General features: G+C 45.4%; 1 protein-coding gene and 1 long non-coding RNA gene across 2 annotated transcripts in view; one reads left to right on the top strand and one right to left on the bottom strand.

Annotated features, from left to right (window-relative positions):
- Positions 1 to 317: 317 nt before the first annotated feature.
- MEX3A (mex-3 RNA binding family member A) lies at positions 318 to 17,185 on the top strand. The gene is made up of 2 exons (XM_063946823.1): positions 318 to 866; positions 10,233 to 17,185. The coding sequence occupies exons 1-2, from the start codon at positions 527 to 529 to the stop codon at positions 11,306 to 11,308; spliced, it is 1,416 nt and encodes a 471-aa protein (XP_063802893.1). The 5' UTR covers positions 318 to 526; the 3' UTR covers positions 11,309 to 17,185.
- LOC134980137 (uncharacterized) overlaps positions 12,640 to 17,518 on the bottom strand; it is a 47,162-nt gene continuing 42,283 nt past the window's right edge. The window contains exons 3-4 of the long non-coding RNA XR_010190336.1: positions 13,872 to 13,992; positions 12,640 to 12,721 (exon numbers count right to left, since the gene is read on the bottom strand). This is a non-coding gene — a long non-coding RNA (uncharacterized LOC134980137). The remainder of the gene's footprint in view (positions 12,722 to 13,871; positions 13,993 to 17,518) is intronic.

Here is a 17,518-nt window from a genome sequence, read left to right as displayed (position 1 = left end):
TGTGACACCCCATCCACTCAGACACCCTGTCCCCCTATAAGAGTGTCCCCGGACAGCTACATCCCTCGCAGCACCTCAGCCTAGCAGTCTCACCCCACAAGCTAACCCCCCGCTCGGCCACCAGCTCCCCGGGAAGCCGCGCTGCCTCTTTCCCAACTTCTCCTCACTCCTCGCTGCGCCGCGGACCCTCCCGCACGCCCCCAGGACAGCCCCCGCCGCCGCCGCTGTCCGGAACTACAACTCCCGGCGTGCACCGCGCCGCAGGGGGATTTAAAACAAAAGAGCTTCCCTCCTCCTCCAGCCCCGCTGCCGCACGCCGGCTCGGGCCCAACCTCTGCCTGCTGGCCGGGCGTGGCCAGGGTGCCGGGGATCCGTCTGGAGATCGTGTTACAGAGGCAGAGAGGGGCCGGGAGGAGGTGGGCACAGGAGGAGGAGGAGGGCCGCCGCTGCTCCCCCCCATCCCTCCCTCTCTCCTCTCTGGTTCCGTCTCTCTTGCCCCTTCTTTGTTCCCTAGCCTTTGTTAGCCATGCCTAGCCTGGTGGTATCAGGGATGATGGAGCGGAATGGGGGCCTGGCAGATCTCACCAAGGAGCGGGTGCTGGAGGACGACAGAGCCCTGCAGATCGCCCTGGACCAACTCTGCCTGCTGGGGCTGGGGGAGACCGGCGAGGAGGACTCCAACAACAACAACACTGGGGGCAGCAGCACTGGGGGCAGCAGCGGGGGCAGCGGGCACCCACAGAAGGGCGAGAGCAAGCTGTGTGCCCTGTACAAAGAGGCAGAGCTCCGGCTGAAGAGTTCCAACACCACGGAGTGTGTGCCAGTGCCCAGCTCCGAGCACGTGGCTGAGATTGTGGGCAGACAAGGTGAGCAACCCCCCTACCCCTCCTCCCCCCCACCCCCACCCATGGGCACTGCCAGCATGCCATGCACCACCTGCCCCCTCCAACATGGCACCAGGGGGGCACCCCATGGGCACTGCCAGCATGTCATGCACTCCCCTTACCCTTGTCACCCACCCCCAGCATGGCACCAAGAGGGCACCCCATGGGCACTGCCAGCATGCCATACACCCACCTGCCTGGAGTGATTCTGGGGGTGCCCCCTTTGTCTCCTCGCCCACCTCCCCTCCATGCATGCACTTTTATAATAACAATACATTTGCACCGCCTGTGATACATTGTGTCCTGATTAATATTTCATAGATTGCCCTCTCGTTTCCTGCTGCATATCACAGAGGAGGAGGGGGGGGGGGGGGTCTTTGTTATGTACCCCCCCCCCCTCCTCCTCCTTATATGCACCCACTCCCCCCCACCAAAAAAACAACAACAAAGGGACACAATCAGGTCTGCCGGCTGCAGCAAACTTCAGAGCCCCCCAGAATAAGTGTGCCTCTGTGCAGCCCCTGCTACCTGCCCTGGCTCCTTTTGTTTGGGAAGATGGGACGTTGTCGCACACACCCCCTTCACCCCCACACTGATGCTGGGCAGCAGCGGGCTCGCACATGTGCCAGTCTTCCTTTGTGTTCCTCGGAGGGGATGTGCTGGGGGCTCTTAGGGTTGTCTTGGAGGGGGGGGGGGTGTTTTGGGGAGAATGTGTGTGCCTCGTGGAGCGGCCGCCGTGCTCCTTTTGTTGTCTCCAGCGCTGTGTTGTGTTCTCTGCTATTGTCTCCTGCATGTAGGCACTTCCTGGGGGATGATGCTGCTGCAGGAAAGTTTATGTGAGGATACCCTCTGCAATCTGTGGTTGCTCCTTCCCCTGCTGTAGGCTGTTTCGTTAATGCATAGTCTGTATTTACAGTCTGTGGAGGATTGCAGCCTATGCCCCTGTGCTGTGTGTCCCCAGTGCACCCCTTCGGAGTATGTTGGCGATATGCGGATGAGCACTGGCAGCTGATTGTTGTCTTTGTTTGGGTTGTGAGTCATGTGGGTGGGTGGGGGGGTCCTGGTGGTGTCCAGGAAGGGGATTCGGTCATGGATGGCTTTGGGTCCTGCAACAACTTCCTAGGGTATCATGTGATGTATCTGGGAAGAGTTGATGGGAAAAGTTGTGGTTGCATCGCACCGCTGCCCGGTGGTGATTTTGGAGCCAGGCTTTTGTTCTCGGCTGTAGGGATTAGGGGAGGACCCTGCAGGGGTAAAATGAGATACCACACCCACTTTCCTTGCACACCAGCGTTCCCGGAGATCAGTTTAGGGATGTATGTATGCTATTAGTATTGTACTTACTGTAAGGGGGCCACATTCATATCACCCCCCACCCCAAAAGACCCTCAGAGCTGGCTAGCTGTTGGGCAGCTGACAGATGATTTGAACAGGACATCAGCATTCTAAGGCAGAGTCTGTTCTTCAGAGCTTGCAATCTGTTATACCGGAGTGTGACGGTGACCTTAGGAACTGGTCCGTATGAACCCAGCCCTCAGGAGGACAGTGAGGTTGTAAAAATGCAGAGAGGTCTCTCCCGTGTGTGTCCACAGGTAACTGTGGACGAGCCTCCATCGGCAGGTCTGGCAAATAAGTTTTCAGGTGGGTGTGTGCGGGGCTGCTGTATCTGCAGCCTAAATGTGATCTATGGCTGGGGAAGGGGGACCTCTCGCTTACTCCAGACCCATCCCAAGTGTCACAAAGGAACACCTGCCCCGGCCGGAGAGAGCGAGAGGTCATGTCCAAGTTTAGGAGATGTTGTGGGCATGGGGCGTGCCAGATGGCTGAGTTGGTGTAATGTATATGGGTACTGCATGGGGGTATAGCTTGGAGTAGGGGGTGACATCTTGGCAGCTTCACAATAAAGTGAGGCTGCGCTGGTTTTTTTTTTTTTTTTTAAAGTAACCTTTGCCCTCTGCGGATGTCTGTAGGATGCGCGCTGGGGGCTGCAGTTGCGAGCGCTGGGTTTCTTACACCCCCAATTTCCGCCAATGAACTGCCCTGTGTGCGATGAGTGACATGACATCATCACTAATTTATTCGCATTGTCCTGAAATCGATTCTGTACAATTGGTGTATATGGGTGTTTAAAAATTGTGGGGTGGGGGGTTAAATTGGTGTTGGGGTCTTTGTGAGGCTCCGTCTTTGTGCTGATGCCTGGAATGCAGTTTTGATTTGAGACTTTATCTAGTGGTGCCCTTTGTAAAACCTCTGTCAACCCCCTTAAACCTCTGGTCCTTCATGACCCCCTCCCCGAGAAACTATAACGCAGAAGTCTAGTCCCTTATAGCTCCGTGTTTCAGCAATCCCCAGCGTTAGCTGCCTGAATTATAGCCCACAAGAACTGTCAACTTGGGTCTTTGTTCCGTGTGGCGCACGTGTAGGGCGCATTGTTGTGAATAAAGTGCGCTGGTTCATACGAGCCAGCCTAGCAGCAGCAGCAGGAGATGTTATGGCTAGACTGGTTATCTAGGTCCTCGGAAAGAGATATCCAATCATCGGGCTCGGTTACGGCAGGGAAGTAAGAGCTGCGGAGATGGCGCTGGGTACCAAAACACAGATTTATTGTCCCCAACATGTGCTGCACAAAGAGCCCCTTCCGTCAGCTCTTACAGTTTGTGTTTTCGGGTATTGTCGTACAGACAGCTTGTCAGGACGCAGTCGAGAGCTTGCTTGCATCCCTCGTGCGGAATGGCTGCGAGACAAGTCCGCGGGATGTGGCGGCGGAAAAGCTGAAAGAGACAATTGAGTTTGCTAAGATGGACTGTATGGGAAGACGGACGGTCTGTTGTCAGCAGACGCTGGTGACAGACGTGCCGAGCTGCCGTCTCCAATAATTTGCTGCTTTTATGTAAAGGGTAGGGGGGGGGGGGGGGACAGATATTCGCCCTAAAATCCCCAGCAGCACCTGTATATGTGAGGGGGAGAAGTGGAACTGCAGCCTGCTGTACTGCAGGAAGTGAGGTCTGTGCAGGCTCTTTGTCTGGAGGAATACAGACTTTCTCCTGCACATGTGCTAATGGGATGAAGAATTTTTTTTGTCCCAGCTTTTGTCTACAGCAACAAAACACACTCACGCTGCATATCTGTACACCGTCCATCCGCGGTGTCATCACGGTGGTGGTGGGGGGAGGGGGGGTTACTCAGAATTAGCAGTCCGGGGGCATTCTGCCAGCTAACGGTTCCCTAAATTTTTGAATAATTCATACCCCCCCAAAAATTAATATTTTTTTAAATGAACTCTGAGCTGTGTCCCCCCCCCTTCCCCCCTTCCTTACTTCAGACCCCCCAAAATAATGGTTTCTATATAGAGCCTAAACCATTCAACGTCTGAAACCAGGGGCAGGCATGGCTGCTTGTGCAGGAACAAAGGAGCTCCAGTGATACCTAATATCTGGAATACAAAAGTATGTAATGGGCTAAAAAAACTCCTGGAACTCCGCTGTTAACCCTTCGGCGCCCGCAGGGGTCCTAAAGTCAGGAGAAGGTTGGCTCCGTGTGAAATTATGATGCGTTTTTTTTAGAATTCTGTTTGACAGGGGGCTACTCCATTTTATTTTGATTTTAATTTAATTTCCCAATGCTGCATAGTGCGAAGGCCATGTATACATTTATTGTCATTGGGGGCTGCCATCTCCAGATTAGACAAAAGGCAGATTTTGCACCAAATATCCTACAGTATGTGTGGAAGGAGCCTGCGAAATGCGCAGGTTGTGGCGATAACAGTTAGGGGGGTGTGGTCCCTGTTTTACAGTGGCGAGGAGAACCATGCGTGTTTCTGCTATGGAGGCAGTGCCGAGAATAGGAACAGACGTTCTGGGGGGAAGGTGGGGGTACAGGGGGGCTCCCCCAGTCTTTTGGATGGCTATTGATTTGTCTTCTTTTAGAAAACGCTTTTTTTAATTTTAAGGTGTGATTATTTTTGAATATCTCGTGCTATGTTCTTTTGGGGTTTCTGTCTGGAAGACAAAGAGGGGACGGGGGTGGTTGTCTTATGCTGTTGAATTTAAAATGTTCTTTTCTTTAAAAAATATAATGGTCACAGTCCGCCGTGTAGATAATAGATATTTATCAAATGACGTGATACCTTTTATTTAAGAAACTCACCCCTGGGTGGGGAGCAGCTGCGCAGCACGGACCCCACAAAAAAAAAAGATGCCTTACGGGTGATGTACAGTTTTATGCAGACTCTCCGTCCTCAATAAATCACTGGCCAGCGTGACCCTCTGGCCAACCCCGAGAAGCAAGGGGCCCTGGATCAGCCAAAAATGGACTGCGTGGTCTTGTTATACTGTGCCGATAAGTGGGGCGTAACCCTTGGACTGTTGTGTTTCAATTTCAGCCAGAAGAGCTTACAATCTAAGCACGTTTTATTGTGCATATTTCAGGGTCCTCACATTGTGGTCTGCACGTGGCTGGGCGCTGCGTCTGTAGATTCCTAATGACTCTCTGCAGCCCCCCACCCCTTTCTCTTCTTCTTCCTTTTTTTTTTTTTATAAACCTTGTTTCCACCCAGTATATCTGTCATCTCGCTGATAGGCGGATGATGCCATTGGTGGCTTGGTCCGGGGTGGTGGCGTTTTTGGGGCGTGGCGTTTGTTGGCATCGGCAGACTCACGCGGTCCTCCGAGCAGGCGCAGTGTTGTGTTGATAAACACAAGGCACACTTATGGTGTGGAGCGAAATATCGGTGGGAAAGGGGTGTGACGCCTTTCTGCATTAGCTCTACATCTGTCCGCCTCGAATTTTCCACCGTTAAGGCGCAACAACCCCAAGTAATTAATTCACATTTCATGCCCAAAACAACAGAAAATCTCCAGTTATTTAAAACCAGATTCTTGTGAGCGGCAATATTGCAAAGTTAACCCTTTTTGTTACAAACAAGTCTTTATGGTTTGTTAAGTACGAGCTTGAATTTTGTGGCACGTAGCATGATTTAACGCTTAATTCCACTTTCCAGATGTGCAGATTGGAACCTTTACTATTCAGTGGTTGGGCCTTAAAAGTTTTTTCCGGAGTTGTATAAAGTTTTTGACATGAATCGGTAAAGGCCTCCACTCCTAGAATCCCGAACCGTGTCGCTCCTCTCCAGACTGCGTGCCAAATAACTTTTGGGGTTTAGCTAGCAAGTCTGAGTTTCGGTAACTTTTATTTATTCATTTTTTTGCTTTTTTTTTATTATTATTCCTACTGGAAATCCATTCTAATGTTTTACAAAACATAAACAGTATTTTTTATTTTATTCACATACATTTTTTTTTTTTTTTATTATTATTTTCCCAAACCGTTATTTACAGTTTTCGCTGACAGCCATACAGGCGAGAGCAGTTCTTGCTTGTATTGGCGTGCAGGATACCTGGTTAATACAACTCACCTCTCTGCTATACGAGAAGTATCCGCATCTGGTCCCCGTGTTATCTGTCCATCACATGGGATATAGTTACTTGGGAAAGATCAACAAACGCAGCTAGAAGGTTGAGCCTACCTGTGTGACAAGGGGGTTCTTGTTGACCCTTCCTATTGTTCTGCGAGAGAATATAAATATATAATATATATTGAGTTGGCCAATGAATAGGACGCTTGTTGCAAGTATATTGGGACTTTCAGGAAATAATCTAAAGAAGAGTCGTGTGCACAATTTGTCTTCCAGTAGATTTTGGTCTTCTGCTTTTGCCATCAAGGGTTGTTTTGGGGTGATATGAGACCCCTTGGTATTCAACGGGTGATAGTGAGAGCAAAGAAATTATATTTCCCATTAAAAGACGTTTAGACTATCTGAGAATTGCATCTTCGCCGGCCACTTGTTTTGGTGCAAAACTTCCATCCAGGACTCTGGATGGACCCAGAGGTGTCTACGTCCAAAGAGGCAGAGGTAGGGGGAAAGCTTGGCTTGCCAAGAGAAGACAACTGTGGAGGAAGGCTAGGATGCTTCTTTGTTGTGCATTGGTCAACCCCACCCATTCCCCCCCACCACCACACCACCAGGAGGGTGGTCCTCTCGTTGATCTTCTCTTGGCGTCTAGCCAACCCTTTGAGTCATTTTAAATGCTAAAATTGGCTTTACAAAGTGAAGTATTTGCAGCCTACATCAGTTAGAGAGTGTCAGACCACTTGCCACTTTCCTTGCCCCATGCATGCCCTCTGACTGATGTTCGGGCAAATTACAGCCCCAAACCAAATTGCCATGCCCGAGATTTATCTGCTCTATAGTAATCTGATATTTTGGAGGCATGTTTGTAAAAATCCGTCTGGAGGTTGCCAGGATAGGCCCGTGGTTGGCTAGATTTTACTGTGCCTCGTGCAGAGAGGATTAGCCAGTAGCTTTGTGATTTATCTTAAATTAGGTTTCTAACATATCTACTTGTGGGCTGGGTGCATCCATGTGTAGTGAAGATGGCGTGATACGTATTGTGATCTCTCTCTCTCCCCTACCCCTTTCTGTGCCTGCTATTCTACTTGGCTGAAGCAGTGTTATGTAGCTCAGATGACCCTTATTGCTGTAGAGAACGCCACAAGTATATAAGTAACTTAATTGGTTTTCTCCTTCAGAGAAATCTTCTGTCAGCATAAGCTGTGTGTACTGGTGTTTTAATTTGCATTATTATCAATTTGGTCCCAAATGCATCACTTGTCCATCAACACCACTACAGTAGGCAACGAGAAAATGTTTTTTTTTTTTTTTTTTTTTTTGTCTAAATGCACTATATAATTTTCCACCTTCGGATACACACATTTACATTTTTAGCCTGCTTCTGCTCTTTTCAGCCATTCCTTTACATCATCAGGAGCATTTATTTATTTCCAGTCCCCTTGTGATATGTTGACAACCTGTTTCTTGCCTACAGTTGTATACAGCGCAGGGAAGCTCTGTCACGTTGTCCAGAGTCTATGGAAACCAATAAATATGTCAACTGCTCTAAATACATGACTGAAAGGCACAGAAAAAAAACATAAAGGGGTTTTTTTTGGGGGGGTTAAAGCAGCCTGTATAGCAAAGTTTGCACATTGGTATGAAAAGTGAAACTCCTTAGTCATATGAAGGTAGAAATATCTATTGCTACAGTGATGTGAAAGTCAGAAAAGAGGGTGGTGATTAACTTTCGGCAGGTGCGGGGGAGTTGACGATTCAAGTAGACAATTATTTTCTCATCCTTCGAAGGCAGAGCTTGAAGGGGGGGGGGGGGGGGTCGGCATTCCCTTCCGAGATTACCCCCCACCTGGGGATGTCACCATAAGATACTAAGGTGGTCCTATAAGACTGTCTGCTAATTGGGGCAAACGATAGGTGGCATATGTTGTACGCAGTGCTTTCGGCACACGCAATATACTCACAGTCGCAGAGGTGACGGTGTGCTGCGTTTCAGGCCTGTCCCAATGTACAGGCCCAGTGAAATCCTTTGTGGCAGCCGCTGGCCCTCTCTCGCCCTCCTTGGAGAATGAGGCCTTTTCACAAGGGATTATTTCAGCCTCCCAGCGGCAAGTGGGATTCCCAAACCATCACATTTAACTTGTTACTCGCCAGGCGTCCTACACTTTGCAGGGTAACGCCAGGCCTAAGCTGATGAGACTGGGAGGAGGGGGAGGGTGGTGGGTTTTAAGAGCAAAGAGGGCTTAACAGTTTCTGATTTATTTTTTTTTCAACATATGCAGTCTTGTTCTGAAGTCCTGCACATCGGGTCCCTGAAATGTACTAAGATGATGTCACTTTGTACATGAGAATAGTTGTCATTGCACGGATTGGCTGCAGTCTCGTGAAACAGTGGTGCCACCCACAAAATGGCTGCCTCCGCAGCGAGGAGCCGATGTGCATGTCGTCGTTTCCCTTACATCCACTCGCTTCGCACCTTGGCAGTGACGAATCGGGTTTCGTTATGTGGTTCGCATTTAACATCTATTGAGTGAAATGCCTGGCAAGAATAGTGCGTATTATGTTGTCATTTAATGACGCTTGCCAAAGGAGCTTACACTCTAATGGTTTATTGGGTGATGGAGTCATCCGTGCTTAAAAATCTAGTTGTTTATTGGGTGATGCTATCATCGGAGCTTGCAATCTAATGGTTAATAGATACTGTCTTCAACTTACACTCTACATTCTAGTGGTGTATTCTGATCTCTTAACCCCCGGAGCTTGCAATCTGATTATTTAAGATACTGTACTCTGGAGTCAGCGATCCAGTGGCTTATTTATGGAAGTGGTTTAAAACAGTCGTTAAACAGAAATAAGAGCTCGATCGCTACTTAAACAATTGCGCAGGAAGATGCTCTCCGGTCCGCACGTCTTGTAGAATATGCAGTTTTGGCAACTAATTGTCAAGCTGTTTACTCCAGGTCAAAGCTTACGTCCCAGCGACACGCGTTTCGCTGTGTAATGATTTTCCAATGGTATGAATGCTGTATTTTAGAAAAGAGTTTATGAGGCTGATTTTATGAGAGTACGAGGACAGCCCCACCACACACACACCCCACCGACTCTCAACAGCTGGGGGGATTGTGACCACCCTTACAATAAAAACCTCAAGTCTTTTAGTGGACTATTAAAGCAGACTTCATTTCCTAGAGTGCAGAGACCCTCGTGAGAATGCCAACAATAGAATCTTTGTTTGCTCTCGGAGACCTAGGCAGTGTTCTGGGTAAGGGGAGGGGTGATGGCAGATTAATAGCCCCCCCATAGGCTGGGTTCTTGCGTACACCTATTTGTTAACCTCTGTTCTCCCAGGTACGGCTCGTGCGTCCCTGTTTTGTAATGCATGGACGCATTCGCAGTGACGTCTGTTCCGTCCTTCGTATAAAGAAGTGGAACACGGTAGAGCACTTATTATCCACCTCTATCACACTACAATCCTATCTGATGTGTATCAGTCCCATCTAACCCTAATTTTGTCTCCAGTGCTCCTTCTGTTTATTTTTGTCTAGTTTGCCCAGTACTATTTTCCTGTCCTGTCCGTTGCGCCAATTGTTCTTCGTTAGTAACGTAAATGAAAGAGCATAATCGTAACGTACTTAATTGACTTTTAAACCTATATTTCAAGTTTCCGTACCTTGACCGAACCTGATATGTCAGACATGTTACTTTAGAATTGTTTTGTATCTGACTGCAAGGCGCTGTCTCTGAGTACTAACTGTCGCTATTCTTCAATAGACTTACACACAGGAAGACTGTCGTGCATAAGAGTGAAATTTTCCCCCTTGGCACTGCTTTATATCCGATATCTCCAGTTGACCTAGCTGCCTACTTTCCAATATTGTTGTTATTAGCACTTTTAATCTATTCTGACTAATTTTTATTGTCTTTTTCATTTTTCTTCTCAGGTTGCAAAATTAAAGCATTACGGGCCAAGACAAACACATACATCAAGACGCCAGTACGAGGGGAGGAGCCGGTGTTTATGGTGACAGGACGCAGGGAGGACGTGGCCATGGCGAGGCGGGAGATTATTTCAGCCGCCGAACACTTCTCCATGATCAGAGCGTCCCGCAACAAAGCCGGCACCGCTTTCGGGAGCGCCCCGACTCTACCCGGCCAAGTCACCATCCGCGTCAGAGTCCCGTACAGAGTGGTCGGTTTAGTGGTTGGGCCCAAGGGTGCCACCATCAAGAGGATTCAGCAGCAGACAAACACTTACATAATCACACCGAGCCGCGACAGAGACCCGGTGTTTGAGATCACCGGGGCACCGGGAAACGTGGAGCGAGCAAGAGAAGAAATAGAGACTCACATTGCAGTGCGCACCGGCAAAATCCTGGAATACAACAACGAGAATGACTTTCTGTCCAGTAGCCCTGATTCCGGCATGGAAAGCCGATACCCGGAGAGCTGGAGGGTGCATGGAACAGTGGCCGGTTGCAAACCTCTATCCACCTTCCGACAGAACAGCTTGGGCTGCATTGGCGACTGCTCGGCAGAGCCCGTCTATGAGACGCCGCGACTGAATGATCAAAACGAATTTAATTACGGCTACTTGTTCCCCAACTACAAGCAAGAAGTGTATTATGGGGTGGCCGAAACGGGGGGACCAATGTGGGGCGGACAAGAGAATAACAGCCCAACGCCGAGTATCTTCACAAAACAGCAGCGTTCGGGGAGCAGTGGCGCCATCCAGACAAACGCCACACAGCGGTCTCCTGAATCCAGCCTTACTAGCTTACCAAGGAGGAGCCAAGGGGATGCGTTGCAAGGCTTCACCAAGCTCAGTGCCACTCGGAACTCTGTTTCGGGGAGCCGGGAGTGCATGGTGTGTTTTGAAAGCGAGGTCACCGCTGCACTGGTACCCTGCGGGCACAACCTTTTCTGTATGGAGTGTGCTGTGCGCATCTGTGAACGGAATGAGCCGGAGTGCCCAGTGTGCCATGCGTCTGCCACTCAGGCCATCAGAATATTTTCTTAAGAGAGACACGGGGGGAAAAGGGGGGAGGGGTCCTGGACTTATGGTGCATAGAGGTCAAGAAACAATATTTAAACTTCATAGTAAATTCTTAACTATAATCAGAATATTGCATCAAGATATCTGAGGCCTGCAAGAAGATCCTCTTACCAAGAACTATGACGAATAGTTGTTTTCTGGCTATGAGGGGGTCACGTGACCACCCTTTCCACCAGTCGCAGCTGATTTTTCGGGGACACCAGTGCCCATAAGAAACCAACTTCTAATACCAGGTGTACGTTTTTAATATTTTTTTATTATATTTTATTTGGTTTTTCATTTATTTTTTTGTTTGTAAGCAAGAGAGCTTTCTAAAAGCAAGTTTATCCATGCGATGATAACTTCACCGAGATGGACAGTAAAAATGTTTTATTTTGTATTTGGTGCCGTCTAACCCCGATGCACCATTTTTATTTTATTTTTTTGGCGGTTGTTGGCTACACAGCTGAAAAGTCAGTTTTTGTTGTTTGTTTATCTCTACAACGGCGGGTCCAGCTGGAGTCAGAACTCTCTTCGTTCCCTGTTTCCGGTCTGCGCTGCGGGAGACGCACCTCTCGGAAGTCAAAGCGGGCAGCGTTTGCAGAAGGGCTAAATCAAAGAGGGATGGGCGCAGTTTGGTGGGCGCTCAGGGGTACTACTAGTCATTTGCAGTCCCCTCCTACTGCGCCTTAGTGATGCCTCTTTATTTTTGCCTGATAATATACTGGGAATATATATTTCATCTTAACTAGCAAAAAATAAAAAACACAAACTGTACTTATCAATCTCTGGGAACCTGCAACATTGAGGACACAACAATTACCTCACGCTCAACAAGATGCAGCTCAGTCTACCGTTTTATTGTCATTTTGCTGTATTATTATTTTTTTATTTTCTTTTTTCTGATGAAACTTACTGCCGGGATTACATTTTTACAACCACAAAAAAAAAGAAAGAAACACAACCTAGCGATCAGGACTTTATATGCATGGGAGTTCTTGCCTTTTTCTTTTTTCTTTTTTTTTAGTAAATAAAACTAAATAAATGACAAAAAACTTTATTTTTTACTGTGCACTGAAGCTGGGGCGCCAGGATTTCTGGTCCTCCTTAACTCGGACAACTGCCGCTAAGTCTGTGAGGCGCCGACGGCTATCACGACAACACGAAAAATAATCCTAACTTTTTAAAAGCGGGAGCACTGGCGTTGTGAGACGGAGGAACGCTCAACTTCCATTTGGGACTATGGACCTTTGTTTTGTTTTTCATTTTTGTTGTTCTCTTCCTCATGAATGCAAAGAAAATGAATAACGCTATAATGCGTTATTTTCTTCCTCTTAACTGGACCAGACGGAACATTTTAATGATAAATGCAGATACGTTGGACCAAAGGTTTATGTGCTGGGGAAAAAAACAAACAAAGTTTTAGAGGGTGCCGTGTTTTAATCTTCAGCCTTGGTGAAGATGTCTTAGACCACTTATTGAGTTAGGGTCTCCTGTTCCCCTTTGGACCAGAGTAATGGGGAGGCAGTCTAACCAAGGGGGTGTGATATAAAAAAGACTGCTTCATTTATCTACCACTTCATATATTCCAACCCCCAATGCCCCTCCGACCCCCTCCCTTTTTTTTTTTTTTTTTTTTTTTTCAATTGATGCAGGGTTAGTCTATCCCAATTTTTGGTGCTTCCTTAATACCAGTCCCCCTTGTTTATATCATGTTTTTGGGACTAGATTGATGCTAAATCACCGTATTAACTAATGGAAAGGAGGAACTGTTTTTCATTTACCGAACTATAAAATATCCATGTTTAAATATCCTGAACTATACATTGAAAAACCACCTCCTTGCCATTATTGGCTTGGGACGTGTTCCATTAAATCTCTTCCCCGCCAGGAGGTCCTGTCCTTCGCTTCACCTCGGGTCGTAGAGACAGGCTCCTCTCCTCACTGGTGGTAGACTCTCATCATGTATCTCACCGTAGCACTATTTCACGTCAAGTGCATCAAATTGTTGGCGCAAGGGATGTAGCAACAATTGTTCCAACACCCCTCCAAAAAAAAAAATTAATCACACTACATCATTCTTCAGGACTATTTGGAGTGCGGTGGCAGGGGGGGAGGGAATGACCCAAAAGTTTGGAAATTCAAAATGTTCAACATTTTTTTTTAATATATTTTTTTTTTAATATATATATTTTATTCTCCAAAATTTATGTTTAAACTTTATGTAGCAGTCTTTTATAGCTTGTTACAGATTAGCAGTATTTCATTTACTTTTTTTTGTTTAACATATGTAGCAATTTTCTTTCAAAAAGGGACCTTTCGGAGGATTTGGTGTGGGGGGAAATATTTCAGGTCAATTTCGGAGGGCACTGCTAAGTCAGGTCTCAAGGACAGGATAGGCTCACGATGGGACTGTTTTATGAAATGAGTCTACGATGTCATGCGCGCAGTTGAATATTTTATTCCACTGTCAAAAAGCTCTAAGATCTTTATACAAAAAAAAAAAAAGTATCCGGTGAGAATGTATCCGCTGCACTGGAGTACTAACCTTTCTTTACAGTCTTAGTAGTTCTCGCTATAGCTTTAGGTAAAGCTTCCCTGCTCGTCCATTAACACATAAATCCACCTGGAAATTTCAAGTACTGGCGGCAGTTCTCTCAAACTCCCTTCTTAGGGTTTTCAGATTGCATGCAAAACAAAAAGGCACTTTTGATTAATGGTCTGCATGGAATAAGACTTCGGATAGAGTTTGAATTTTTCTTATAACTTGTTAAATCATGGACACAATTAAATGGGGCAGCAGCCTTTTTTTTGCCCTCTGTGTTGCAAGATCAATTAACAGCCAGGCACTACATAGATAAGTTTTAACCCCTCCACTAGAGGGCGGCTGTTTATTGCGTCATAAAAAAAACCTCCAGTGTATATTGCAATATCTTGCTTGATTAGTTTATTGGAGATCGTTGTACGGTTTTTAAAAGTTGCAACCTCACCTAGGAATTCAGTTTTGTGTTTTGTTAAAGGTCTTGATCAGACTTAAGAGTCATGGATGGCCATGAGAAAGTAGCCAAACACTACGATTTCAAAAATTGAGGATTAAAACGGACTCTCTGCACATGACGGGCCAAGCCAATATTTGTGAATGCAGCCAGAACGAGGACTGGGGTCTCTGTGGTGATGTTGGTGAATTTGCAGGCTGCAGTCTCGTTAATTTTAACTCTATCACTGTGTTTAAGTTACCAGTTGACTTTAGTCATCTTTGAGCTGCAAATTAGTCTACACAGCATCACATTAGGCACAAGACCTTGGCGCTTACACTGCATATTCAAAAGGAGTCCTTTGTGGTTATTTAATCATGTTGTTTACAACTACACTGTAACCCATAGCAACCGCTCATGTTTCCTTTCAATGGCTGGAGTTCTGGCTGGTTGCTATGAGTTACAGTGCATGTGCACATATTGCACGGTCATTGGATTCAGCCCACTTTTTTACAGTACAGGTTGAGTATCCCATATCCAAATATTCCGAAATACGGAATATTCCGAAATACGGACTTTTTTGAGTGAGAGTGAGATAGTGAAACCTTTGTTTTTTGATGGCTCAATGTACACAAACTTTGTTTAATACACACAGTTATTAAAAATATTGTATTAAATGACCTTCAGGCTGTGTGTATAAGGTGTATATGAAACATAAATGCATTCTGTGCTTATATTTAGGTCCCATCGCCATGATATCTCATTATGGTATGCAATTATTCCAAAATACGGAAAAATCCGATATCCAAAATACTTCTTGTCCCAAGCATTTTGGATAAGGGATACTCAACCTGTATATGCCAGTAGGGCTACAAATATGGCACTTCTGGGCATCTACTACTGTACGGCCCTAGAGCCACAGGATTTTGAGTCTGTGTATGAGGAAGGTTCTTATACTGTTAACTAGATGGAACTAATGGTTGATGGTAACAAATCTGGGTTGGGTAAAGCTTTCTTGTTTTCATTTTGTAGTGCACTTGTCACCTATACACATTGGACATTGGAGGTCCTGGAGGACGGGTGCAGAAGGAAATGATACAATTTTAAAATTATCTGGCCCCGCCCCCTGCTGTGCAAGGTCATGATTAGCAACTGATTTTGCCATCAAGGCCACGCCTTCTTAACGAGGGAAGTTGGTGGGAACCAGAGGTTGGCCTACTCTCCTAAGTTAAGGAGCCTCTCAGCCATTCTGGGAGAGTAAGCGAATATGCAGTGGAGACAGCCATTTTGTGGACCCAGTATGCAGCCTAATGGTTCACTGAGAACTAGTGACATAACTGGGACACAGTGATGGTAGCCATATTTGAATTGAAACAGAGGTGCAGCACATCTGTTCACTATCCAGATGTGTATCATTAAGGTTTTGCTGGTGACTGCCCCCACCCCCCACTTGCACCAGCCATTTTGTCACTGATTCCTAGTGTACTGATAGTTGGCCACATATAACGGTTCAGACCAAAAAATGGCCACCTTAACCGTGGTGCACAAGCCATTACAGATAACAACATATCTTATTTGTTGCCAAATATAGGCCCCCTTTTTGTAAAAGCTGATGTGGCCCCCATATGGTGTCACCCCGAGTTGTGTATTTCTATGTGAATAATTTTAATTGAAATATTGGCTTCAAGAATGTGGTGCCAAATGCATACCAATAGCTGCGATTGGTACGTCGCAAGTTATGTTAAAAGAGGCTGATATCCAATTAGTGGCTCTGGGGTAAAGAGCAATATGGTTGGGTCAACAGATAGGCGTTTAGGGTTGGAAGGAGGCCAGCCTCTACGACAACCCAACACGCTTTTGGGAGTCTCTGATGACTGGGAACCTTGGTACAATAAACTTACTTTTTCTTAATAAACTGTTAGGAGCCTACAACTGCAATGTGTGGGAAATTAACCACAGTTGGTCAGATATTCTATATTTCATTTCAGTGCAAAAAGGAAAGAGGGTCCATTCCCAAACCAGGCTCCATGTGGCTTATTAAGAAACACCACATACTCCCTTTAAATCCAAGTTTTTATCCATCTCCATTAAGAATGTAGGACTACACAACTATAAACACTAGAGAGAGATATAGAACAATATACATAATGACACAAAAATATACTGTGATATGATCATCAAAAATTATATAGATATATGTATGTTTTATTCTACACAAAGACCAAATTTTGTTTATATTTAAGGACACAGCATAAAAAAAAATAGTTTTAACTTGGCCCAAAATTTAAAGTAAAAAAGTTGTATTTTAAAAAATATTTGGAGGGGAGAGGGTTTTTTTTTCCTTCCTTTAAATTATTTAAAAGTCTATTTCCGACCCATGAGGAGGCCATGACTGTTAATAGATCTGTAACTATTTCATTTGTAATCAAAAAAGTAAAATCAAAAAAATAATAAATAGAGGCAAAAAATAATTTACACTGCTTAAAAAATTAGATCATTTCTTTATAATTTAATATTCTATTTTAATAAATGCATTTATTATGTGTAAATGTAGGCAGGACACATGCTCTGAAGAAAAAAAATACTTTTTATTGGGTAATTTATTAAAATAAAGGATTTTATTTTATGATAAAGTAATCCTTAAGCTTTCGAAACATAGATATGTAGACAGGAAAATAAAAAATTTAAACTTTTTGTAGCCAGATACTTAAGTATTTCTTTTTTAAATAAATAAATGAAAAAAAAGTTAACTTTTTGTGTGTTGGACATTTTTGCTGTTGATGAAGAATTAGCGATAATTGCCTTGTCTAGTGATTTATCACATCATTGTGTTTTAGAGTATTGAACAATTAATGCCTTTACGCCTAAATAAAACTCCCTAGAATGGTTTTGGTTCTTTTACTGATTTAACAGGGTCCACTGAGAGCTGCAAAGCAGTGGGTCATGGACCCATCCAGCCATTAATGGGTTAGTTTGACCAATCAACGTCAAAGGGGCTTTAATACACAGCGTGCTGTTTTAGTGATGTAAATGCAATATTTTGTAGCTGGGGATTTTAGAAGCTTATACAGTGACTTAGCTAGTTCATCGTACGCTTCATTATTTTGGGGTAGACCAGCAAAAACGCTGTTGCTTTAACGGTTCTGAAATGCCACAATTTCTGTATTGATATTATTATGAGTAATATTTTTGTTTTTCAATTTTTTTTTAATTTTGTAAA

Source organism: Pseudophryne corroboree, chromosome 12, assembly GCF_028390025.1.
Source record: "Pseudophryne corroboree isolate aPseCor3 chromosome 12, aPseCor3.hap2, whole genome shotgun sequence".
Classification (NCBI taxonomy): Eukaryota; Metazoa; Chordata; class Amphibia; order Anura; family Myobatrachidae; genus Pseudophryne; species Pseudophryne corroboree.
This window is presented reverse-complemented; position numbering and strand designations above follow the sequence as displayed.